The sequence below is a fragment of the Sphaerodactylus townsendi genome, linkage group LG07 (assembly GCF_021028975.2).
Source record: "Sphaerodactylus townsendi isolate TG3544 linkage group LG07, MPM_Stown_v2.3, whole genome shotgun sequence".
NCBI classification, from domain to species: Eukaryota; Metazoa; Chordata; class Lepidosauria; order Squamata; family Sphaerodactylidae; genus Sphaerodactylus; species Sphaerodactylus townsendi.
In genome coordinates this window covers 97,634,946-97,661,444 of record NC_059431.1, presented here as the reverse complement: position 1 = coordinate 97,661,444, position 26,499 = coordinate 97,634,946, and the positions used below count along the sequence as shown (strand labels likewise).

At 46.0% G+C, this 26,499-nt stretch overlaps 2 protein-coding genes across 2 annotated transcripts in view; one reads left to right on the top strand and one right to left on the bottom strand.

The window, feature by feature from the left end:
* The window catches only part of POLR2B (RNA polymerase II subunit B), a 28,764-nt gene extending 10,253 nt beyond the window's left edge, over positions 1–18,511 (top strand). Inside the window, 17 exon segments of the mRNA XM_048504512.1 lie at positions 805–991; positions 2,659–2,802; positions 3,810–3,949; positions 4,044–4,155; positions 4,404–4,558; positions 6,414–6,612; positions 6,921–7,089; positions 8,015–8,111; positions 9,238–9,332; positions 10,934–11,049; positions 11,051–11,215; positions 11,298–11,387; positions 13,140–13,247; positions 15,092–15,205; positions 15,292–15,452; positions 16,872–17,067; positions 18,258–18,511. Of these exon segments, the coding sequence (XP_048360469.1) occupies positions 805–991; positions 2,659–2,802; positions 3,810–3,949; positions 4,044–4,155; positions 4,404–4,558; positions 6,414–6,612; positions 6,921–7,089; positions 8,015–8,111; positions 9,238–9,332; positions 10,934–11,049; positions 11,051–11,215; positions 11,298–11,387; positions 13,140–13,247; positions 15,092–15,205; positions 15,292–15,452; positions 16,872–17,067; positions 18,258–18,347 (2,338 nt within the window). The 3' untranslated portion in view covers positions 18,348–18,511.
* A 3,938-nt stretch (positions 18,512–22,449) lies between these two features.
* IGFBP7 (insulin like growth factor binding protein 7) overlaps positions 22,450–26,499 on the bottom strand; it is a 38,919-nt gene continuing 34,869 nt past the window's right edge. The window contains exons 3-5 of the mRNA XM_048504515.1: positions 25,695–25,799; positions 23,605–23,731; positions 22,450–23,282 (exon numbers count right to left, since the gene is read on the bottom strand). Of these exons, the coding sequence (XP_048360472.1) occupies positions 23,263–23,282; positions 23,605–23,731; positions 25,695–25,799 (252 nt within the window). The 3' untranslated portion in view covers positions 22,450–23,262. The remainder of the gene's footprint in view (positions 23,283–23,604; positions 23,732–25,694; positions 25,800–26,499) is intronic.

The following is a 26,499-nucleotide window of genomic DNA, read 5'->3' as shown; positions in this document are numbered from 1 at the left end:
CCAGCATCTCCCATTTTGAAAAGGATCCAGGTAGTGCGTGATATGAAAGACCTCTGCCAGAGAGTCTGGATAGCTGCTGCCAGTCTGAGTAGACAATACTGACCTTGATGGAACGGGGGTCTAGGACCCTGGCGAAGCACCCCACCACAAAGGAGGTCCAAGAAGATGGGGCGGATTAGTTCACACATCTCCTGAGATCTTTATGTGGAAAAAGGTATGGTGCAGGCAGTTTCCTCTGCTGGAGGAATGTGCTTCTGCTAGCTGGTGGATCTGGGGTCCCCACTGGCTTTTTTGAGTAGAACATATAGACTATATATTGAAGCAAGAACAAATTTCTCAGGCACCAGTCCTGAGAAAATGAGTCCCATTGAAAGTGGTGGGATGTCAGGTGAATGGCTTTTCTGAATGGAGGTTTTGGTATTCATGGTGTTCCAGTACGAAGAGTAGAAGAAGGAGTGGGTTTCTTCACCCTGCTTTTCTCAGTCTTTAGAAGTCCCAGAGCAGTTTATGATCACATTCCCTTTCTCTCCTCACAAACATGTACCTCAAGCCCTTCGGGGGTGAGGTGGCCTATAAATCGAACAAACAAACAAACAAATAAATAGGTGGGTCTGAGAGAGTTCTGAGAGGACTATGACTAGCTCAGGCAAGGTCATCTCTTCATGCAGAGGAGTGGAGAATTGAACTCAGTTCTCCCAATTAGAGTCCACCGCTCTTAACCGCTACACCGCTCTGGGAGAGGGGGAGATAGAACGTTATGTTTGTCTCCAAAATGCTGACCCTTTCCAATTCCTGGCTGAACAGGATGTTTAAGAACCTGCTGAAAGAGGTACGAATATATGCACAGAAATTCATTGACCGAGGGAAAGATTTTAACTTGGAGCTGGCCATCAAAACCCGGATAATATCGGACGGCTTGAAGTACTCATTGGCGACGGGGAACTGGGGGGACCAGAAGAAGGCTCACCAGGCCAGAGCTGGAGTGTCTCAGGTAGGCATTCAAGGGCTGTCATGGAGCTCTTCTTCCTCTGGGTTACGTGTGGTGCATTGGAGTTCTGCCGTTTCTTTGACCCCATGGAGTGCATGTTCTGCGTTGTTCCTCAAGGCAAGGCAAGGCAAGGCAAGGCCCCCTGTCTGGCTTGCTGGTTAAAGTCAGTGTTGCAATTGTGCTGGACCTCCCTACTCAAAGAGCTCTTTGGCCCTCAGTTTTTCATGTGCGATGCACAACCTGACCCCATTTGCGGATATTTTCAAACTTTCACGTTTCCTTTCCCCAATTTACTGCCTTCAAGGCCCCCATGAGCCCATGGCTTCCTGTGTTTGCTTTCTTGAGCTCCCCTTCCCAGGGCCTCAGCTGTCAGCCTCCCTCCTCCTTGGCCAACAACTCGGAGGCCATGATCTTTCTCTTCCCTGGTAGCAGCTGCATTATTTCAGCCCTGTGTGTCTTCCTTTCCGCACAGAAGTTAATATGAGCACGGCAGGCCATGGCAGGAGCTGAGCCAGTTTTGCTGAGGTTATGAGGATAACGGGCCTCAGTGAGGTTTCTATTAAACAGGGGTCCTTCATTTTGCTTTCCTGACTTCACGTTGTGTAGCCCAGGCTCGAGGCTGTCTGGCTGGGGCTGCTGCAGAATTTCAAGCATCCTTTGGATACTTGAAGGAATGGCTGGAGAAGACAAGGAACATCTGGAGAAACACCTGAAGAAGGGGCAGACCTCCCTTCCCCCCAGCCTTGAATTGCCTCTGGCAAGTGGAGGTGTTGCCTTTCTCTTTTCCCAAAAGCAGAAAAGGGCCTTTGCGGCCAGCTCCTCTCCTCCTCGGGGGCTCCCAGGAAGCCCACTGAATCTGCTCTAGGGATCCAGTGGGCTGGATCCTGCTGGGGGAGAGACTTGCAGGGAGGCGGAGGGGGGCGGGGAGAGGTAGGCAAGACTGCCTTTCCCAGACCAGAGGTAGCACACATATGTTGTGGGGGCATTTTCCCCTCCCCCCACCCCAAGTTGGCTGGCCTCCCTCCCTCTTTCTGCCCCCCTTTCTTTTCATCTTTAAATTGGGGTGTGTGTATTAGCCTCCCTCTGAACTGCTTTAGCACTATTTTATATGAGTCTTATCCATTGTAGTTCATGATTTTGTATAAATTGTGTTTTATCTGTGTTGTTAGGTGCTCTGAGCTGCTCCACCAGAAAAAGCAGGATATTAAATCTAATAATAACAATAATTTATTTTATGAATGCTTGCAGACTTCCTTTGAATCTTCCTTCAGTCTTTACATTCTTATTCAATTTTTAAATGGGCCAGTTGGCCGGTAAACAAGTTGTAGAATTCTTGGGGTGTGTTTTGTCTTTTAATAAACTCTGTAATTTTACCTGCTGCTCTTACAAGGGGGGGTTGCTGAGTGATCTCCCAGTCAGGGGACCAATTCAGTTTATTCTTGTTTCAAAGCTGCATCCTTGAGTGGTTCCTGACCTTTCCCTGGCCTTCTTGCACTATAGCCCCTGCATATTGATCTAATCTGTGACAAATGCTGAAAATAAATATAGATGGATGATAGGACATCTATTGATTGAGTTGTTGAATTGGTAGTTTTTTGATGACATTCAGAAGATGAGAACTGCCCGTCGCATCAGCTGGCCTCAAACGTGACTTGCTGTGTTCTTTCCAGGTATTGAACCGTCTGACTTTTGCGTCTACGCTTTCCCACCTGCGTCGCTTGAACTCCCCCATTGGTCGAGACGGAAAGCTAGCCAAGCCCCGACAACTGCACAACACTTTATGGGGAATGGTCTGTCCTGCTGAGACTCCGGAGGTAATGCACAAATCAGGTTTCGTTTTGCATTGATTCAAATAGTTATACCCGGCCTTGCCTACTATCAAAAAGGGGCCCCAAGGCAGCTTTCAGAAAACAGCAAATGCTGTTCCTAGAGTGATTGAGGCCATCTCACATGTACTGTTATACTGTCCTCTGCTTACCGTAGGTAAATGTGATATATTGGGATCTTTGATTAACTCTTGTACTCCAGTAATTCTGTTGTTTTGAAATGGTATGTCGAATGATGTGGGCTGGCTCTGTAGCTACATTTCTTGCACATGTTTTTAAATGAGCTTTGTATTTATTGTTTTATTATACTCCCTCATTTTTGCTTTGTTTATCATCCTATCAACCTATGGTTGCAGGGGCTGAAAATGAAATAAAATTAGAATCTGAAAAACCAGTAAGCACTGACATTGTAATCATTAAAAAGGTACATAACCAAATAGCAGAGCTTAACGCTTGTGACGTAATCCCCCCCCCCCCCCCGTCAAGTCATACCTGACTTATGGTGATCTCTAGTGGGTTTTCAAGGCAAGAAATGTTCACAGGTGGTTCGCCATTGCCTGCCTCCGCATCATGTCCCTGGTATTCCTTGGAGGTCTCCCATCCAAATGCTTACCAGGCTCCACCCTGCTTAACTTCTGAGATCTGGCGAAATTAGACTAGCCTCAGCTATCCAGGTCAGGGTAACAGAGATTACACCATTCACAAAAGCCCTTTTAAATAGGGAAGCTTTGTGGCCAAAGCCTTTCCCTAGTGGCGCTTACAGAGGTTTGCTACCTTTGCATATGGAGGCATGCCTTGGCTGATAGCCATTGGTGGGATCTCTCATCCAAGAATAGTCCATCAATGGCTATTAGGTGTGGCTTCCTTAAAACTGGGAAGTTTGAAAACCACTGCAGTGGACAGTCTTGTTCTAACATACCCAGCCTTGTCCTTTCCACGTTCCTGATTTTGAGGATTTGCTGATGTTAAAAGCGAATTGTGTCTTGTGTCCCCAGGGTCATGCTGTTGGGCTTGTGAAGAACCTTGCTCTAATGGCCTACATCTCGGTGGGGTCTCAGCCATCCCCAATTCTGGAATTTCTGGAAGAATGGAGTATGGAAAACCTGGAAGAAATCTCCCCAGCTGCCATTGCAGAGTATGTATGCATGCAAGGACATCAGAATAAGATCCTCTTTCATGTGGTTCATTTCCATAGAATATTTGCATAACTATGTCATTTCCCCCTCTAGTGCCACAAAGATCTTCGTGAATGGCTGCTGGGTTGGGATACACAAAGACCCTGAGCAGCTCATGAACACATTGAGGAAACTGCGGCGCCAGATGGACATTATCGTCTCAGAGGTAAATATTGGGTCATGGCTCTGGCTTTACAGAATGTCTTACCAGCTGTGCAGGGATCTATCAAATAACTGCTTGAGACACAGATACTATTGTATGTATAGCCTTGATGTGGTTGGGCCATTTCTGTGCTAAAATGAAATTAGAGATTTCTTGCTTTTTTAAAAAAGCATCGTTGGTTGCACACACTGAGCTCTTGCCCTTATGAAATAGGCCACTGCTGTTTCTGAGTGTGTCGTTTGCGCCTGCAGGTGTCCATGATCAGGGATATCAGGGAGCGAGAAATCCGCATCTACACTGATGCCGGCAGGATTTGCCGCCCTCTTCTGATTGTGGAAAAGCAGAAACTGCTCTTGAAGAAAAGGCACATTGACCAACTGAAAGAGCGAGAATACAACAACTACAGGTAGAAAACTCCCCACTGCCTTTTCTTCTGGAAGAATGTTATACGGTATTTCTTTCTTACTGCTTCCTTAGCTTTGGCAAAAGGGGTCTTTTCATGCAAGCGGACACAAAGCATGGGGTGATGGAGGGGTGGCAAAAATGCCATTGTCGTCATCTCAACAGCCCCAGCCTCTTGCAGTAGCTGCAAAATGCCTTCAGAATGGGATGTGCTTAGCACGCTGAGTTTTTAGAGCGGGGTTCCCCAACATGGTATCCATGAGAACATAAGAATGAGCTTGCTGGATCAGACCATCTAGTCCAGCACTCTGCTACTCGCAGTGGCCCACCAGATGCCTTTGGGAGCTCACATGCAGGATGTGAAAGCAATGGCCTTCTGCTGCTGCTGCTGCTGCTCCTGAGCACCTGGTCTGCTAAGGCATTTGCAATCTCAGATCAAGGAGGATCAAGATTGGTAGCCATAGATAGACTTCTAAGCACTAAGCAGTAAACTAAGCACTAAGGCTTCCACCTATGAGCACTAAAGCTTCCACCTATACTTCCCTTGGCGTCCACCACATTTTTCACAAAGTGGATGGAGCCACCAATAGTGGTGTGTGTTTTATATTGTTGAAGGCTTTCATGACTGGAATCAACTCGCCGTTGTGGATTTTTTGGGCCAGGAGGCCGTGGTCTGGTGGTTTTTGCTCCTAATGTTTCACCTGCATGTATGGCTGGCATCTTCCAAGGCATGTCCAGTAAGATGTGTTTCTCTCCATGGTTTTTCTAACTGTGACATGCCTCTGGAGATGCCAGACACTGATGTGGGCGAAACATTGGTTTGGTTTATTGGATTTATATACTGTCCTCCCCTGAAGCGCTCAGGGCAGTGAACAACAGCTGCAAAATGACAATATCAGTAATCATAACATTAATAAACAACCATCAAAAACATAACACCAATAACATAGAATCAATAAACTTAACATTATAACATGTTCTAAACAACAGTGAACATAACATTTTAAACATAGCATTATCACAACGGAAGCATCAATAATCGTAGCATAACATTGGGAGTAAAATTACCAGATCATGACCACACAGCCCAAAAACCCACAACGCCCAGGTGTGTGCTTTCATGCAAAGTTTCTAGAGCAATGTCTGAGGAGCCTGAGCACCAGCTCTAGGTGACCTGCCCGAGGGACTGTACATGCAGTGGGAGGAGTGCTTGGCTTCCACTTTCTGGGGGAGGAGGTTGCGGGGATCCTTTGACTGTACTGTGGAAGAGGAAGCTGACCACAGGAGTGATTCTCCAGATGCATGATGGGCTTGTATACAAGAAAGACCAACTGACCAAGCAAGGGCAATGGAATTCCAGAGAGGAATAGAAGCTCCTTTTTGGAGCAAAGTTTGCCACAGCAGTTTTGATGGCCTTGATGCCCCCCTAAACGTAGCTGCTGCAGAGAGATGGAGGCTACGGAAGCCATAAGAGTTCCTCCTGCTTCTAAAGCCAGCCACCTGGGGTGTCTGAGATGCCCTGTTCTTTGTAATGGCAGGGCTCCTCTTCACAGGTCTTACAAATGCAGCAGTGAACTGCATACATCCAACCAGGTGCGTGAATTCAGCGTGGCCTCTCACTGAAGCGATGGCTGGCACTGATTGACTGGGGAGTAGATTTGGAAAATTCATTCGATGTTCATCTGTGCTTTCATGTGCAGAAGACTCTGAAGCCCTCGTTTAGTCATTCTTGTTCTTAGAACTCTGCAGCCTTTGCAAGAGAAAGCAAAAGACAGTTGGCTTTTCAGATGTGATCAGCTGCTGTTTTTGATATCAAGGACGATTTTGCAGATCTCAGCTAAGTGAGGCCTTTTGTTTAGCTGGCAGGATCTGGTGGCCAGTGGCGTAGTTGAATACATCGACACCCTCGAAGAGGAGACAGTGATGCTGGCCATGACGCCGGATGACTTGCAGGAGAAGGGCGTCGCGTACTGTTCGACGTACACACACTGTGAGATTCACCCGTCCATGATCCTAGGAGTCTGTGCATCGATCATTCCATTTCCAGATCACAATCAGGTCCGTAAGACATGCTTTGTGGATGGTGGGTCAGCTCATGACTGGGAATTAGAAAGTGCTGCCTGACCTCTCTATAAAAACAGATACTTACCTTTCATTGGACTAGATCAGGGGTCTGCAACCTGCGGCTCTCCAGATGTTCGTGGACTACAAATCCCATCAGCCCCTGCCATCATGCTGGCAGGGGCTGATGAGAATTGTAGTTCATGACCATCTGGAGAGCCGCAGGTTGCAGACCCCTGGACTAGATGGTTCTGTGGCCCCTCTGTGATTCCCTATTTACTTGCCTTCTTACTTTGCTTTTACAGTCTCCTAGGAATACGTACCAGTCAGCTATGGGCAAACAAGCTATGGGAGTTTACATCACCAACTTCCACGTCCGTATGGACACCCTCGCCCATGTCCTGTATTATCCTCAGAAACCCTTGGTGACCACTCGCTCGATGGAGTACCTGAGGTTCAGGGAGTTGCCCGCAGGTGTGTTCCAAGCTGTTGTTTAGTGCTGCAGAAGTGCTGTTTGCTGACCGGGTGTTCTGAGCCTTGGTGTGTATCCAACTGTCTGTAGACCTAGCAGTGTGGGACTGCCACTGTAATCTACAGAGATCTGTGAAATGCTGTTCGTGGGGTGGGAGGAGGTGTTTGGACTTTCAGGAATACTGTAAGTGGAAAAGAAGATGGTATGCTGTGGTAGGGAGGTGGTGGTGGTAAATGATACGGTTCCATTGGAAGAACTGAATACATGGAGAATTTCTTGGAGGACTGCTGCGGGAACAGGAAAGCAGCCTCAGCCTCCCATCCCCTTCCTAGCACAGAGGTTATTTTCTAGTTTCTAGACTGGCACTTTGGTCAGGGCGGATTGGGCTCTGATGCCTCCAGTTGGTGACTTCTAGCAAGAAAGGATCAGAAAGGAAATCATTGACAGAAAGGATCAGAAAGGAAACGTTTGGTCATTCACATGCTGCTTTGGGTGAGATGCAAAGAATAAAACCAGGCACTGCTCGGGTCCTGTGGCGTTGGCTCCTGGGTATATTTTGATATCGGGAATTTAGTTCTTTACTAGGTTTTAGACCTCCTTGAGAATGATGAGCCAAAAGCTCTTTGGTGTATGACTCTAAGTTTTTTTGGGGGGGACGGGACGACAACATGAGTGGCAAGTAGTGTCTGAGGAAAATGGCAGAGGGAACTTTTGAATAACAGATCAGAATAACTGGGAATTTCTGCTTCACAGTGACACTACCAGGATTCTCCACCAGAGGTCTCTGGGTACAGTTAAAAATAATTCCTTTCAGTAGAATACATCTGGCAGTGCAAAAACGCCAAGTAAATGTTGACTAGACCAGCCCCAAAGCACGGAGGACACAGGATGGCTGACAGCTGACTCATGTTCCTCAATCTCTTATAGGCATCAACTCCATTGTCGCCATCGCTTCATATACTGGGTATAATCAGGAGGACTCCGTTATCATGAATCGTTCTGCAGTTGACAGAGGCTTTTTCAGGTCGGGCTCACCAAATGCTTCATCTTTTTCTAGCAGTGCATTGGTCACCTTTACAGTTAATAAGTATTTCTTGTGCTGGTCGCAGGGGTACTCATTCTGTAGGTCCAGAGAGCCACATTCGCAGTTATCTGCCAGTATCTCCTTCATTCTTGGCATGAGGCGTGCAGGTCAGGGGGACTCGTAGCTCACCCCTTCCTCTAGTGGCAGCTGTTTCCTGGTGGGATACAACTACAGTGCCCAGCAGGCAAGGGCTATGTCAGTTTCCCTGAGACATAGGTTGGGTGCCACATTGGAGAATGGTACTCAGAAAAACCAGGTGATATGTCAAAGAGCTCCTGAGCCACTGAGTGAGTATCACTTCCTTACAGCATTCCCATCTTTCTCCTGCCATTGCACAGAGCAGTGATGTAGGTCAAACTTTCTTTACTGACAAAAAAATTTCCCTAATTACTGCTTTTATCATGAATTCCTGTCCTTTCTGGGATCCCTGAAGCAGAGTTTGAAGACCTCTGATGCAGAGACATATTTTCTTGTAAAAGCAAAAAATGGGTAATTGCTGATGCCTTTCTTTTCTTTTCCATTGCTTGAGCATTGGGTCGCTGTGTTCAGTATGTTGGTGTTTGAAGGAGAAAATGCTGTTGTGGCAAAGCCGCAATTGCATGGGCAGATAACTTTCAGCATAGTGGACACCAGGCCTTGTCTGCACAAGTCTACTGAGGTTTGTGTAATTGGCCTTCCCGATTCTGAGTTGGGGAGCAACTCCTGTGCTATGGCACACGCTTGCAAAAAGGGCCTTTCTTATCTACCTGTGGGGACATCTGGCCAACCACTCATTTTCCTGCAGGGCCACTTTAAGAAGACGGAGATGGAAAGCCAGTACCACAGTCTCCTGTCCACTGGGTTTGTCATCAGTGCTATCTTCCCTGTGTCCTTTTGGCTTCTTGGCACTATTGGAGAGGACTGTGTAGCAGATGTGGCTCAGGGTTCCATTTTCTGACCTCTGCACTCCTTACCACACAGGGAAATGCCAACATTGTGTTCTGTTTTCTTGGTTTTACCGTCTGAATTGGAAGAGAACTGTGGGATTAGTAACTGTTGGCTGCTTCAATTTCCCCCCCTTCTTTAGATCGGTGTTCTATCGTTCATACAAAGAGCAAGAGTCCAAGAAAGGTTTTGACCAGGAAGAAGTGTTTGAGAAGCCGACACGGGAAACTTGTCAGGGTAAGGGTAGGCGGAGCGTAGCAGAAACCGTGCTGGATCTGACGAATTCTCCACCTGTTTATAGTGTTTCGTCTGCAGCAGTGGCCATCAGATGCCACAGGGAAGTTTGTAAGCAGGGCCCACAGGTAGCAATTATGCTTTTTGATTTCTCAAGAGCCCCCTACAGTCCTGGTGTTCTGCCTCTGAACCCTAAAAATCCACTCGTCCATCATGGCTAACTGTTCTCCAGGAATGTGCCCACCTTTTAAATCCATCCAAACAGGCCATGCACCGTGTGTAATTGAGTTCCCCAAATCAACTAGCCACTGAATGAAGGCCTGCTTCCTTCCTATTTATCCTGAATCTCCTGCCAATGAATTTCGGATTTTTCCTGAATTTCAGGATTATGTGAGAGGGAGAAAAGTTTCTATCAACTCCCTCTTAGCCATACAAAATATTGGAGATTGTGACTGTGTTAACCCCTGTTGAGGCCTGGGCTGACAGGTAGCTGATCATAATAAAGTTTAATGTCCAGCTCCTTTGTACCCTCACCATTTTCTGAGGTGAAAGTGCACAGAATTTAAAATTTGAAGCCGCAGAGCAGCCTGCCTCTCTAGCTGGGGAAGTGGCTGCTGCGGAAATCAGTGGCCTTTTCAGCATGCATCACTTACCCCATTTCGAAGGCGTTTTCGATTCCATTGGTTACGTAGATGTTTGTCCACATTCCCCTCCTTGAGACATTCCTTTCTGGTTGCTATAATTTTTTCCTCACTTTTTGTATGCATGCAGTGCAGTGATACTACATAGCTTCAATTCAGTGGTTCATAAAAAAAAAAGGGAAACACAAAAATGGGAAAAAGTAAGAGGAGAGGGGGAGAGGAGTAAGATTGGGGAACACAAAATGGTGGAGCAAGTGAGGAAAGAGAGGTTTGGTGACCACACAAGGTGTGGCCTGCTGTTTTGGTGGGAAAGAAAAAAGGTTTCAGTATGATTGCACTGAGAGGGAACCCGGCTCACAAATCTTTCAACAAAAAACATCGCTGTAAATTTTTTTCAAAAACATTGGACAAAAATGGTGGCTGGAAACATTTCCACAACCAAACCGGGGAAGGCGATGTAGAATTCTATAGAGGAAACGGTTCATTTTCAGGCTGGGAATGGCATAAATGGCTTGTGTGGAAAGGCCACCATGAAACACTCAGGACTTTCCCCTACCATGGCATGATTAAATCAAGGACCAAAATGCAGAAACACAGTTTGAATTCCAAGTGTTTTGCTTGTTCTTTCACGCAGTGGCCATAAGGAAACATGGTCCTAGATAACAACGGGTTGGAGAACAGCTGCACTCATTTAATTGAAGAGCCTGGAGAATCTAGTTGTCACACTTGCATTTAAATGTAGCCTACCATGCATGTGTGCGTTCACGCACATTTGTATTGCAGCCTTGCAAAGTTGGGAGCCAGCCTCCCTTCCCTCAGTCTTTTGCAGTCCCAATGAGAGAATCCTGTTAGGTTTATCATCCCCTTGTTGGATGCTCTGGATTGGTGGTGGGCTGTGTCTGACTTGGCGGGGTTGTGCACACAAGGTCTAAACCTGCCTTCCTTTCCTCCTTATTTTCCCAGGGATGCGGCATGCCATCTATGACAAGCTGGATGATGACGGTTTGATCGCACCTCTGGCGTCTTCGCAGCTGATGTCAGAAGGAGATGATGTCATCATCGGAAGCATTAGGAGGCCACGTCCCACTCTGCGCTGAGAGAATCGAGGGACGAAGCTGGAGAGCCCCTGTCCCTTGATACACCAAGAGAGACTGCAGCACTTTCCTACGGACTAGCGAGACCGGCATTGTAGATCAGGTCATGGTTACTTTGAACCAGGAAGGATACAAATTTTGTAAAATTCGGGTAAGTGTGCCAGGCTGATGGCAATGAAGCCTGTGCTCCTGAATGGCTGGAGTAGCTGACTAATGTCTGCCCTTGCCTCTAGGTGCGCTCTGTGAGAATCCCACAAATTGGAGACAAATTTGCCAGTAGACACGGTCAGAAAGGTACCTGCGGTATCCAGTACAGGCAGGAGGTAAGATCCTCACTTTGGTTGAGGCTCACTTGGGATTTCAGAACTAGGAAGAGGCGAGTTATCAGCCTCCTCAGTTAGACTGCATCCATTGCCTTTCTTAAGATCTCTTCTTAAGGCAGTGATGGCGAACCTATGACACGGGTGCCAGAGGTGGCACTCAGAGCCCTCTCTGTGGGCACGCACAAACAGAGTTCATCATGTGGGAGGGAAATTGCCCCCCCACCACACATCTAGGCTGGCCTGGGCCGCTGGGCTCGATGATTAGCATTAAACCTAAGACCAAGTTTTGGGGAAGCGGTATAGGTAACCCTGTTAAGCGCTGTTAAACCCCACTGATTTTCATGCAAAGAACTAAAGCGCGATCCTTTATTTGGGAGTAAGCTCGGTTGCTGGCAATGGGGCTTGCTTCTGATTAAACCCTCCTAGGGTCGTGATTCACCCGTTCGAACAGTTGCATGGTTGCTTCAAAGCAAAGCCACCGACTACCACCAAGCTTACTCTTGAGTAACGCGCGCCTCGGAGCCAACCATTTTTTCTAAGCTAAAACCTCAGTATTCAGGTTAAATTGCTGTGTTGGCACTTTGCGATAAATAAGTTGGTTTTGGGTTGCCATTTGGGCACTCGGTCTCGAAAAGGTTCGCCATCACTGTCTTAAGGGGATGGATCTTTTTGTATTGTTTTTGTAAAAGTAGCCACAGGAGCTTTCAAACCACCAGCTCCGGAAACTGGTCTGAAAAAAATTGGCATGCTTCTTGTGTGACCCTTGATGGGCCTCTCTGGGGTACATTTCCATACCTGGCACCTCTCCCAGAAGGGCCAACCTCAGTACTACCCACCTTGAAGCAGAACCTCCCTAAAATCCTTGCGATTGAGATGTTCCTATTGAAGGAGCTGATCCTGCTGGTACACTTCACCTTGCCCATTTTGTGACTAGAGTGATTAATAAGCACTTTCCTCTGGGTCAGGAAGTACACAGGAAGCCACTCTATTTGGGCGGGGGGGGGGGGGGGGGCTGGTGGTGGTGATGGAATTGGTTTAATAGGTTTTTTGCAATTGACTCCTGTCAATATCTGGGCAGAAAAATTCTTAAGAACCTTGGAGCATTGAAGTCTCCAAGGAGCAACAGTGGCGTATCTGCCTAGGGACAAGGGGTACCCCTTGTCCCTGGGTGCCACTCTTCTAGTCATGTGGGGGGTGCAAAATCAGCAGGACTTCCTGCTGCCTCCAAGCACCCTCTACCCCACCCTGGACTCCCCCCTCTCTTCCCCCCCTGCCAGCTGGGCCCCCTGCCCCCTCTGGGCAGGCCAGAAGAGACTGCAGTTCTGGCCTCGGAGACTTTCTTTTATAAGCACTGAGGCCGGGGGTGGGGCTTGGGGAGCAGGAAGCCCAGCCGGCAGGGGGAGTCTGTGGGGGGGGGAAGGTGGGCACCCTAGACCTTGCCCATGTCCATGGTGACATGGGCGGGGGCTAGGACAGTGGGGATGGAACCTGGGGCATCAGGGGCAGAGCTAGGGTGGTGGGGGGCAGAGGGGGGCAGAGGGGGGCAGCAGAGCCTAGGGGATGTCCTGGAGACAATTTGTCTCCGGGCGCCATTTACCCCTGGTACGCTTCTGAGGAGCAGTCAGTGTAGAATGTATTTGAGAGGTGAACTGTTTAGTGGAGATTAGTTCAAATCAGTTTTAAGGAATTGCTGCAATTGAGATTATTCGGAAGGGGGAAAACATACCTCACCTTTTCCTCTTCCTTCTTTAGGACATGCCTTTCACCTGTGAAGGTATCACCCCTGATATCATCATCAACCCTCATGCCATCCCTTCACGTATGACCATTGGCCACTTGATTGAGTGCCTGCAAGGGAAGGTAAGGACATGTGGCTACTGGTGTGAAGAACTTCACTTCATTGAGCTGAGGCTGAGCACCAGGACACCATCTTGCTCTCTCCTGAGTGTTTCCCCAGGGTCAATAGATTGGAGACAGAATCGCAGACTAGGTGTAACCATGGTCTGAATTCAGCCTAGGCTGTCTCTTTATGTGGACAAATATGAGATCCCCACAGCATGTCCCTTCCTGTTTTTTAACATTCCTGTTGCCCTTCTCTTTCCCCCTTCTTCCGTGGGACTTAGAACAGCGTACATTCCCTCTTCATTTTATCCTCACGACCACCCTGTGAGGTAGATATGGCTGAATGTGCATATGTTTGGCCCACAGCAAGTTTCATGCTTGGACAGGGATCTGAGTCTGGATTTCCCAACTGTCCAGTGCATCATGCTTGTATTTGAAACTCTTGTGCTGCCTGCCTCATGCAAGCATCAGAATAGCACAGTGGAGTGGGACTTACAAGATTTTCAGAGAATAAACTTTTGAGAGCCGAAGCTCCCTTGGTCAGTTGCAAGTAGGAATCTGTCTCTGACAAAAAGCACTTTGTCTCTCCAAAGCTGACTCCCTGGAAAATCTTGTTGGCTTCTAAGATGCTACTGGATTTGAATCTTGCTCTTCTACTGCAGACCGACGCGGCTATCCACCTGAGATTGTCTAAAAGGAGACCGTTGTGAAAGATCACATTTTGGAATGCCCCTGTCTTTAAAAACTCACTAGAAAAAGACATCCAGAAAACCAGCCCAGCAAGCAGAGAGGGAGAGTGGTCTCTCTCTCTATTGTTTTAGCTTCCAGTTTGGATAGAGATTTTTTTAAGGCAATGTTCCAAGCTGCACTCTGCCACCTGCAGCCTGAAATGATGCAGTCCTCTTCATTATCTCATTCTCTTGCTTGTGTGGGCTAGACCTGAGTTCTTAGTCATGGCTTGTATCCTACCACTTTCCCAGTGATGGATGGGCTCTTTCATTGTTGGATGGGGGGTGATTTTTGTCTACTTCCCCTTCCATTGCAGAAGCCCACTTTGTTCCCAGTATAGTCACTCTGACCCCACACCCAGGGACAACATCTTGGGGAAGCTGGGTAGGCTGCAGTGAGAAGAGGAAGCCGGAAAGGCCTCTCTACAAGTCAATTTACTTCATGTATACCTCACCCTCTTCCTCAGTGGGAACCCAAAGCAGCTTGCATCATTTCGTTCTTCCATGTTATTCTCACAGTCCTGTGAGAAAGGCTATACTCTGTTTCACAAAAAGATGCTTGTAGAGTATATTTCTCCACAACAGAACTCAACATGCCGGACCTTCTTTGTTGTAGAATGTTCTGCCTGGATCCTAGGACCTACCTAGCCCTGCTCCCTCTCCATCCATTTGGAAGTTTGATGATAGTCATTCAATGAACTATAAATGCTCTCGTATCAAAGTACCATGTTTAATAAAAGCACAAAATAATGGTTTTGACAAAGGCCGCATGTAAAAATAAATGATAATTCTCATATTTGTGCAGGACTATATTCTAATGCAGAAGCATACATTTTCTCAATCGCTGTCCCTAGCTGACTGCACTAACATCTTTATGTGTGACAGAGTGTAGGCTGCAAGAGCACAGTTGGCCCAAAGTCACCCAGCAAGCCTTTACAGCAGAGTGGGGATTCGAACCTGGGACTCTTAGATCCTAGTCCACTGCTCAAGCCACTACACCACTCTGGCTGTAATTAGTTTTGCTCCACTGGTGGATCTTGAAGTATAAGCTACTGTGATAACAAATAATACAATGGTTATCCTGGGACATATTTTGCAAATGCTTGCATTGGTCACTAAAATGTTTTCTTGCAGGTATCTGCCAACAAAGGGGAAATAGGTGATGCCACACCTTTCAACGATGCCGTCAATGTGCAGAAGATTTCCAATTTGCTCTCTGACTATGGTTATCACCTGAGAGGAAATGAGGTATGTTGCATTCCGAGGAGCAAAGGACAAGCCCAGATTGTTTGTCCTCCCCGTTGGGTGTGTGACCAACCCTTCCTTTCCCGCAGGTTTTGTACAATGGCTTCACCGGTCGCAAAATTACATCGCAAATCTTTATTGGCCCTACTTACTACCAGCGGCTGAAACACATGGTAGACGATAAAATCCATTCCCGGGCAAGAGGGCCCATTCAGATCCTTAACAGGCAGCCAATGGAAGGTCGATCCCGGTAAGATCATTTGCTTGCTTACGTGCTTTTCTGGAGTATATTTTTTAACCTGTCTCCCTAATTGGAAATGGGACAATTAGTAATCTAAATTATTAAAGTTTCTCAAAATTAAAAAAAAGCTTTTTGTATATAGCCATTCATCTGGGGTGAGCAGGCTATTTGATAGATGATGATGTGGCAGTGTATATGGATCAGGTATGGAAAGAGGCAGTTGGCTGTTGGCAGCTGGCTTGGGGCATTCATTGAAAATGCTGGGGGGAAGAATTAGGACTAATAAAAGGAAACACTTCTTCACGCAACAAGTGATTGGCGTTTGGAATATGCTGCCACAGGAGGTGGTTATGGCCACTAACCTGGATAGCTTTAAAAAGGGCTTGGACAGATTTATGGAGGAGAAGTCGATCTATGGCTACCAATCTTGATCCTCCTTGATCTCAGATTGCAAATGCCTTAGCAGACCAGGTGCTCAGGAGCAGCAGCAGCAGAAGGCCATTGCTTTTACCTCCTGCATGTGAGCTCCCAAAGGCACCTGGTGGGCCACTGCGAGTAGCAGAGTGTTGGACTAGGTGGACTCTGGTCTGATCCAGCAGGCTAGTTCTTATGTTCTTATGTTCTTATCCCATCAAGATACCAAAAATGACATATGACAGATATGGCACATGGAAGCAGGTGGACTGCTAAGTGTTTGTATGGCTGTGGAAAAGTTCCACACAAGTGAGCCTTACAAGTTGACTATTTTGTATGTGTCCCCCCCATTACCCCCCACTGGTGGCTATTGAGAGTGTGTTTGCTTGTGTTAACCCAATGTGCCTATTCACAGTTCTATGCGCTAAATATTTTGTGCCGCATTAAAAATGTGGTGTCAAGAAAATAATGCAAGTTCGCAGCACATTCAGTTTAACGTACTTTACTGTGCAGTTGTAACATCCTTATTCTGCTCCAGCTATTCATAAGGAAAGAGAAGGAACTACACGAGCCCCAAAGACTTATTTCCAATCACTAGAATTTTTTCTTGGACTTCTGTGGGCTATGAACTTTTGCCATGCAGATTTTCAAGCATATATTCATAAAGTCTAGGCTAGAATGTTGATTTAAAAATAAAATGAACACTACCAGTTACAATTTGATCATAAAACTACATTTTGCAGAATTATTATTTGGGGGGGGGGGGGGGGGGGGGGGAGCATTTTATCCCACAACGGCAGTTTCACAAATAGCATGGATATTTTTCTAGTATATGAGCTTCAAATGACCTTCTCTGATCTTTTTCTCTGGAAGTATTTTGGGGAATGGCCCAAATTCTGCTCTTGTGGTTTGCTTACATTCACTGGGGAAGAGAGGAGAATCAGCCCGATTGGTAGCTTCCTAGCTTAGAAAAATTGTATATATTGTGGAATTGTACATATTTTTCTTTCTCAGTGATGGTGGCCTTCGTTTTGGGGAGATGGAGCGTGACTGTCAGATCGCTCATGGAGCAGCGCAGTTCTTAAGGGAAAGATTGTTTGAAGCCTCGGACCCCTATCAGGTTCACGTGTGCAACTTGTGTGGGCTGATGGCCATAGCCAACACGAGGACGCATACCTATGAGTGTCGGGGCTGCCGAAATAAGACTCAGGTATGTAAAACGATAAGGAGGCAAGGATTGGCATCCTCTTGAAACTGGGTTGTGAAACAGCAAAATAAAATATTTGCACTTGCTGCACAAAGAATAATTTTGGCAAGATGACCCATTCAGTTTGATAAGAATCTCATGCCTGGGGTTGAGCATATTGGCACCGTAACCTGGAATCCTTGGCAGACCAAGGAAGTGGCATACTCTGGTGGCAGAAACAAAGACGATCTAAACCAGGGGTCTGCAACCTGTGGCTCTCCAGATGTTCATGGACTACAATTCCCATCAGCCCCTGCCAACTGGCCATGCTGGCAGGGGCTGATGGGAATTGTAGTCCATGAACATCTGGAGAGCCACAGGTTGCAGACCCCTGATCTAAACAGTTGAGAACAAACCTCATGAAATGCATAGGGCTCTTGATGATGCTGTTTTTCAGCTGTATCTGATAGTGTGCCCACGAAAGTTTATTCTGCAATGTTTATTAGAACATGTAATGTAAAGCAAAGTGGAATATGAGCGGAACAGTCCAGGATGTCTGATGTCGCTTCTTGGAGTAAGACTGTCACTTCTTTTGGTCTCACCTGGGAGATGAACGCATGGGAAGAAATATGATTTTGGCAGTTGTTGGAAGCTACGCAGCATCAGGCCTGCTTAGAATTTGGATGGGAGACCACCATGGAAGTCCAGGGTGGCCATGTAGGCATAAACAATGGCAACTCACTTTTGAATGTCTCTTGCCTTGACAAACCTGTGGGGTTGCCATAAGTCAGGGGTCTGCAACCTGTGGCTCTCCAGATGTTCTCCTGATGGGAATTGTAGTCCATGAACATCTGGAGAGCCCCAGGTTGCAGACCCCTGCCATAAGTCAACTGCAACCTGGTAGCATTTCCATCCCCACCATCTTTACAAGACTGCTGTTACTAGAACTAAGGTGAAGCTTCCAGAACTCTATAAAGGCACAAGGGTCCACAGCAGGGGTGTCCAACTCCGGCGCTTCAGATCTTCATGGACTACAATTCCCATCAGCCCCTGCTGCTTGGCCAATTGGAGTTGGACACCTCTGGTCTTCAGCATTTAGAAGAGTTAGATGCGATTGTCAGTTGCTACTTGTACTGTTCTGCTGTGATGCTTTTTTATTGAACGAGTGGTTTTCTTTTTTGGCTGTTTAACAAAAGTCCCCCTTCCCCTTTCAGATTTCTCTGGTGAGGATGCCATATGCTTGCAAGCTCCTCTTCCAGGAACTGATGTCCATGAGTATCGCACCTCGGATGATGAGCGTGTAGCCTTTGAAAGCTCCTTCGGTCAGTTGTGGAGTTGCTTTTACTGTGGGTGTTTTTGAGACGCGTGTGTTCACTGAAAATCATGACAGCAGTTCTGCTTCGTAGCTGAGGTTCTCCAACTGGTTTTTATGTTTTTTGTAAATACAAATAAATAGCTATTCAGTCAACTAGTTGCCTATCAAATTTGTGCGGGAAAGGGGTCTCTGGGACTTGACGATAGTTCTTTAGGTCGGCGTGATCCCAGTGGATCCATACCAAGGAAGGACGCAGCACCCTACTTCCAATTTACGAAGCTGTTAGTAATTTACTCAGGCTTAACGCAGGATCATGTCCTGACCTAGGTGGGCCAGGCTAGCTGGATATCATCAGATCTGGTTAAGAATGACATGGGAGACCACCAAAGAAGTCCAGAGTTGCTATGCAATGGCAGACCACCCTGTTCATCTGTAGCCTTCAAAACCTTATGCCATAAGTCAGCAGTGACTCGATGCCACTTTCCACTAGGACAGTGATGGCGAACCTTTTCGAGACCGAGTGCCCAAACTGCAACCCAAAACCCACTTATTTATTGCAAAGTGCCAACACGGCAATTTAACCTGAATACTGAAGTTTTAGTATAGAAAAAAACAGTTGGCTCCAAAGTGCGCGTTACTCGGGAGTAAGCTTGGTGGTAGTCGGTGACTTTGCTTTGAAGCAACTGTGCAACGCTTCTAATGGGTGAATCACGACCCTAGGAGGGTTTACTCAGAAGCAAACCCCATTGCCAGCAACCGAGCTGACTCCCAGGTAAAGCATCACACTTTCGTTCTTCCCATGAAAATCAGTAGGGTTTAACAGTACTTAACAGGGTTACCTACACTGCTTCCCCAAAACTAGGTCTTAGGTTTAATGCTAATAATCTCCCTGAAATAATTACACTATTATCACATGACAAACTCTGTGCACGCGTGCCCACAGAGAGGGCTCTGAGTGCCACCTCTGGCACCCGTGCCATAGGTTCGCCACTACTGCACTAGGAAGATTGGGGTGGGACGGGTTACAGCAGCTCTCTGACCATTGTCTTACCTTATGATTCCTGACCCTGCATGGTCTTCTCTGTGCTTTTTTTCCTTTCTCTGTTCATTCCCTGCTACCCTGTTGTTATATTGATCTCAAGCTCCAGAAAGGAAATCAAATGGGAAACAACAAATTGGAAACTACAAACGTTGCTTCTTTGTATAGAACTATATAAAAATGAGATACGTTTTGGAAATATCGATTTAGTGTTATGTTAAGAGACCTATCTGCAGGTTGTGGGGACCATGCAGTCACGCAGAATGGCTTATAAGGAAAAATTGTTTGGGGCTGCCCTACCACTTCACAGACCTTCTCAGGAACTGGAAGACTTGGACAACTGGCTTTGGGGTGGATAAATTGATCAGTGTCTCTGTGCACCCTAGAGTGGAGAATTGTTCTGCAACAGGCATGTGTTTGAGGGAAGCCTCGACTTTAGGCTGTAGGAAAGTTACAGGGTTTCTCAGTGTGGTGCTGAGGGAGATGAGCAAAATAATATGGAAGGTTTTTGGGAGGGTGGTGTGTAACTAAAACTTGCCCAAGTCATGCAGTCCCCCTGGGTAGGATGATACTTGTCTCACAACACCAGTGATCAGATGACTTCTTGGAAGACAGCGGGATTTTGCATCATAAGCTGCTGGACAAAACCAGGGACGCTTAAGCACATTGCAGTTTTTTATGGCTGAGCTGTAGATCAAAGTATCCCCACAGGGATCAAAGTAACCGTCCTGGACCAGCGGAGTTCAAGCAAGCATAGCCCAATCCTTTAAATAGCCACCATAAGTTACAGGACAATCCAGATGTCTAGATGCAACACCATCCAAAAAAATCTAGAGTTGATGTTTGCCTCAAGGAAGAGTGGGGGAGTTGTGCTATCATGTAGACTCCAGGCTGGAAGATGTGATAATGCTTGAATCCCAGTGTGAGTATCTAGCACAGGGGTCTGCAACCTGCGGCTCTCCAGATGTTCATGGACTACAATTCCCATCAGCCCCTGTCAGCATGACCAATTGGCCATGCTGGCAGGGGCTGATGGGAATTGTAGTTCATGAACATCTGGAGAGCTGCAGGTTGCAGACTCCTGCTCCAGCAACTGAGGATGTATGTGACATTGGTGCGAGGAAAAACAGAAGGGTGGAACTGACCCACAATGAAGGGTGTGTGTGTATATTTGGTACAATGCTGACAACTGTCTGTGTAACAAGGACATTGGTATCTGAGGCTTGTTCCATGAACTCTGTCCTGAATAAGCATTGCTGCTCCATCAAATCAAATACCTCACCACACCGTTTTATTCATGGGGGCCCTTGACTACGGCTGATTCCGCATGGGCCAAAAACAGTGGTGTGAAAACTGTATAAATCCTTTTACACTGTTTTAAACCCTTTCACACCATTTTCACACCACTGTTTTGGCCCATGCGGAATCCGCCATAGTTCCTGTTCTCGTGATTATAGGTTTTGAGAGGTGTGTTGCTATCTCCTTCCACTGGAGCAGGTGGTTTCCCATCATGTGGAATTGCAAAGCTGAACGGGCTCGCCTTAGCCTGAATGTCAGTAGCAGAGAGGGGAGCATCAGACAAAATTTTGGGAGGAACAGGCTGAGGGGCAGGAATGCTACACGGTATGGCTACTGAAATATAGGCAACTTGGGGTAAGTGAGGAGTAGAATTGGAAAGATCCATTTTCTTTTCTCTGGCTAAATCGGTTTCTCAGCAAATTGCCACAGCTGTGGTAAAAGTCCAGGATAGACCTTTCAAGGCACCATCACATTAGCAAGGGAAAGGTTTGGGCTAGTGTCACAGAAAACATTTTCGGAGATTAGTTGGACAGCCCTAGCCTGGCAGAAGTCTTTCAAATGATGTGAGGGAATGCCAAGCCAGAACAGATGATGTGTTCAAACAGCAGGTGAATGGCTTTGCCAGTTATCCTTGGACCAATGAGATCTTGGTTTTTGTACGTTGTTTCCTGGAAGTGCACAGATTTCTCTCTCCCCAATGGAAGTCAGAAGGCCCCACTGACTTTGTTTATATATCTCTGGAACCAAAGCAGATGGATGCTTGATATGATTGAAAGACATTAACCATGGCAGCCTACCAATCCCAGAAGCAACTGGAGTCTATGTGAGAATATAATTTCCACGCAAAGGACTGATGCCTCCAGCCAAATTTCTGCAGTGTTCATGTTTGAAGTGAGGTGTGAACATACTGCATAGAACACAGTGCATAGAATATGCAAGAGGAGGATGCCTGAACACTGCCACAGTGCCCTCTTGGTCCATGTGGGCAGGACTAGCTTTTTTTTTTAGGTGTCCTCCCTTTTGAAGAAGCATGTTTGCAGTGTCTCCATACTCCAATGATGTGCTTTTAAGTACAAAGTTTGGAACACGCAGTGTTCTGACTGGAAGATGTCCTTATCTTTCTACAGCCAAGTCTGTCCCACCATTGGGAATGGACATAATTATGTTACCAAAGCTCCTGAACCCTAATCAGATGTTTGGAAACAGCAGGGATCTAGCACAATCACAAGAGTGCTACACAATACTGAAGAGACTTTACGCATTTCTTGGAAGAGTGGTAGTTGCATGGCACCATTTATAGTGGCAGAGTCTAGCTGATACTGGAGGGCTGAATCTGGCTTTACAATCTTTTGTAATAGGCCTCAAAGTCCACAAGGATAACATCTAGAACCATGGTTCTCAACCTTCCTAATGCCACAACCCTTTAATACAGTTCCTCATGTTGTGGTGACCCCCAACCCTAACATATATCCATTTTACAGATGGAGAACACTGATGCAGAGAGTCTTAGGCAACCCCTGTGAAAGGGTCATTTGACCCCCAATGGGGTCGCGACCCACAGGTTGAGAACTGCTGATCTAGAAAGACAGGAACTCTGGGATCTGGGCCATGCAGGGTATCCCTTGTAAGCATGGTTTATCATGCTTATTGCAAACAGCAAGGAAATGAATTAATAACCAAGTTTAGGTTTAGGCTTAGGGGAAGTATATATCTAGGCACGCATGTATCCACATATCATGATTAGACTTGTATGTACTATGTATGAGTATTCTGTGTTTATCTGTTGGATATATCACATATACATACATATCTCCAGTTACTTCATATATTTTAGCTACATGAAACTTGATTATAAAAATGCATTCATATCAACACATCCTTTACAAGGACTAGAGATATAGTAATAGCCCAGACAAGAGCTTCCACCCTTAGCATATACTCTGTTTACCTTGGATGTAAGACAACTACCCCTAAAAATGTTGTACACAACTTTTTAAATTGTGCAGACCTGTAATTTATATGTGTGTTTAAGATGATCCGATTCTTGATGGTGCATCTAGAAAAAAACTAGTTTTCCTTTAGAGCAAATACAGCAGGTTGGATCCAGACTAATTTTTCTATCAGCAGAGGAGAGGTAAGAAAACTCTGTTCACTGGTAGAAAATTTAATCTGGATCCAATCTGCTGTACTGGCCTGAAGGAAGACCAAGTTCCTTCCTCGCTTGCCTACCTCTCAGGACAAAGGAAGACCACTTATCCTGGGCTGGGGGCTGATCTTGAAGGAACTGACACATTGGTAATCAGACTGGCATCTAATAACCTGAATAATTGGCACATTTAAACTGTGGCACTCCATTAGTTTAAGAAACCCTTGTAGTAATACAAGAATTCCCCTTGATCCCCAGGGAGCCCTTTTCCACAGTTGGCACCTTGGCAAAAATTATGGAAGGAATAAGTGAGCAGAAAAGAATAGAAAAGAACAGAAGCTGTGGACGCCAGAATAACAGCTGAAGCATGGCATATGCGAGAGCTTCTTCCCTCTCCGTACAAGACCGTTTGCTCACTTTTCATAGCTCAGCCTCACCACCTGTAACAAGATGGAACAGTTTCAGAAATTCAAGAGGTTTATTAATAGAAGCCATCTTTTTAATTGAAATATACAGCAGAGAAGCCAAGTTAATAAACTTCGTGTTTTTTGAAAGAAATAAAAGAGATTAACTCTCCAACCCTCCCACCCCTGTTAGTAGTAAAGCAAAGAGTTTAGGCTTCATATACAAACCCAGGTCTTCTTATCTCTGCCTGAGGCTTCTGTCAAACAATACTGAGCCTTTTAAAAGCTTACAGCAGAGGCACAGCAAGGGGGGAAAGCGCCTGGTGCACAACACAGTGCTAACCCACAACCCACCTACCTTTCACGTTGGGTATTTCTTTTAAAGAATTAACCACAGTAATTCTCGCCGATGCTGTAGCCTCTCCCTGAGAGTTTGATGCGTGGCACTCATATTCTCCACCGTCATCTTTACTCAAAGGCGATATCTGCCAAACACAATCACAGTTAGCAAATGACGTTTCTCATTATCCCCAACCTTTATTCAACCCAAGACAGAGCACTGAGCTGCCTTCAGACAAGCTAGCCCTCATTTTCGTAGAGGCTGATTCCCAGATCACAATTCCATTTTCTGTCATCCTAATGAATAACATCACTTCCTGATTCTCGCTCCTTCTGACTTCTGCAGTTCATGCCCGCCTTTCTTAATGCTACCACACCAATGCTGTAATAAGTGTGAAAATATTATCTTGGCCTTTCTTGTTTCCCTTAAGGTGCATCGGGAAAAGCTTTTGGCCCCAGTGTCACCTCATGTGAAGGGAGAGTGCACCTTAGGAAATACTCAGCGCTCTTCTCTGGTTGGCTAAGGTAGAGTCTCTGGGGCTCCATGGAATACAGCTTGAAAGCCACTGTTATGAAACATACTGCCAAAAAACCTGTCTGGAGCTTATCGCCACTTGAGGCTTTGTAGATAGCAGTGGAATTATATGTTTGAGGACTGTGTTCTTAAACGAAGAAAAATACAGAATGAAGCAACACTGGCTGTAAATGAATTGGCGAGATTAGTCACAGGCCGGAAATCTTGGCTTGTATCCTACCACTCCTGGCAGCCAAGTTCGTTCCATCTGAGGAAAGCTCCTTCGGCTTTGAACTTGGCTGACTTCCATAACTGAGAGGCTGTTGGTATACTGAAAACAAGGGCTCATGGAGAGATGGGCAGATATCTAAGTGAGCCTGCAAACCAGGAAAGGAAAACTGCAGTGGCATTGGATTGTGGTATATCCAAACCCTTAACCAAGGTAAAAATGCACACAACTTTGGGGGAAAAAACCTGAGACCTGATAAGGGATTGTGGAATCAATGAGGCTTGCAAGTTAGACCTGTGATACTACCAAAACAAAACAAAAAGTACTGTTGAAGGCTTTGACGGCCAGAATCAACCAAATGTTGTGGGTTTTCCAGGATCTGGCTGTGGTCTGGTAGTTTTTGCTCCTAATGTTTTGCTGGCATCTTCAGAGGCATGTCACGGTAACATGTGAAGATGCCAGCCACAGATGGTAGGAGACAGGTTAGGAGCAAAAATTACCAGACCATGGCCACACAGCTCAGAAACCCTCCCCCCGAAAAGATGTTTCACTTCATAAGGAATTGATTTTTTAAAAAAGAGATTAGTTTGTACAAATTCCACAACAGAGACAGACTGATTTGGAGAGAGGTGAGAGGATTGTGCTTTATTCCCAGACCGCTGGCTGAACTTTTCCTCCCTGTGTGGGTGTGCAATCTGCAGAAGGTTCTGTTTGTGTTACACATACCCTTGGAAGCAAAAAATGGAGGAAAAATCCTCCCTGTACTGAGGAAGAACAGGGGAAACAGTGACTTTCAACAAAGCTAAACAAAGCTTAGAGATCATAGACGACTACAGGAAAACATAAAAACCGACTATTTATCAATTTGAGTGGAAGGGCAGCTGTTGTTATTTTACTTTTAGGATAAGATGAAACCTGCTGAAAATGTAGAACAGGACAAACCAGATGGATGCAAAAGCAGGACAGGAAAGTTATGCAAGATGTGATCTAAGATGAATGGGTGAATAACTGGGGTTTTTTAAAAGTTGCCTCCTTTCCCCACAACTTATAATATTTAATGGAGGAAAACTTCAAACGTTGTGATCTGGGAATCAACTACATAATTCAAGCTGGTTATAATTAGATTTTACATAGATACACCCCACTCACTAGTAAACATCTCGTGGGCCAAGAAAAGTAGGAACTTGCCTCCCCTGTATGCATTCTTATTCATTTTTTTTATTTATTAAACTATTTACATGCCCTGAATTAGTCCCCAAGCCGAAGGAGTCTTCCTTCGAATTAGTCACCAATTCCTTCCCTGAAATAAGCTACTAGACTTTCAAAAGTACTCTGAACTGGAACGGGAAGGAGAGCCAGGACTTACCAACACCCAACCTGTCACTTCGTGCTTCTCTGGACCACCACGAGTCTGGATAGCTAAATTCTCCCGATCTCCTGGCAGCAGCTCTGTCCTTTGACCTTTCGCTATCTGGTGCAGAAGGAGATTCAATTAAGAGACCCTCTAAATAGTAAATATCTGATCATATAAACAGAATACAAACATTTTACTTTTTCAGGTGCTTTCTTCCAAATATTCCACATAATTCCAGTCCTGTTAAATAAATTTTATATTTGCTGACTCTCCAAAGAACTGAGATATAACTTCCCTGTGTCTAAAAGGACTAGATGTTTGCAGAGGGCAGCCCTGCATGCTGGTTGCATGATGGGGGCAGAGGGGGAGGAATCAAGTGGTCAAAGAAAAAAAACATGGCTTACACACTTTGCTTACATGATCCTGGAGATAATCATGGCTCAGTGACAAGGCATGCCCAAGGCTCTCTCCTTTTAGGCAGACTTGGGGAGCAAACTTTTCACTGCTTAAGAGTCTGGAGCGTAACTAGTCTAACCAGACACTCTTGAGCAAGATATAATTTCACAACCTAAAGGCTTTAGATCCCACACACTGATTCCCTATGGCAGTGGTGGCGAACCCATGGCATGGGTGCCAGAGGTGGCACTCAGAGCCCTCTCTGTGGGCACGCTAAACAGAGTCGCCCCCCCCCCCCATCTAGGCTGGCCTGGGCCATTAGGCTCGATTATTAGCATTAAACCTAAGACCTAGTTTTGGGGAAGCAGTTTAGGTAACCCTATTAAGTGCTATTAAACCCACTGAGTTTCATGCGAAGTAC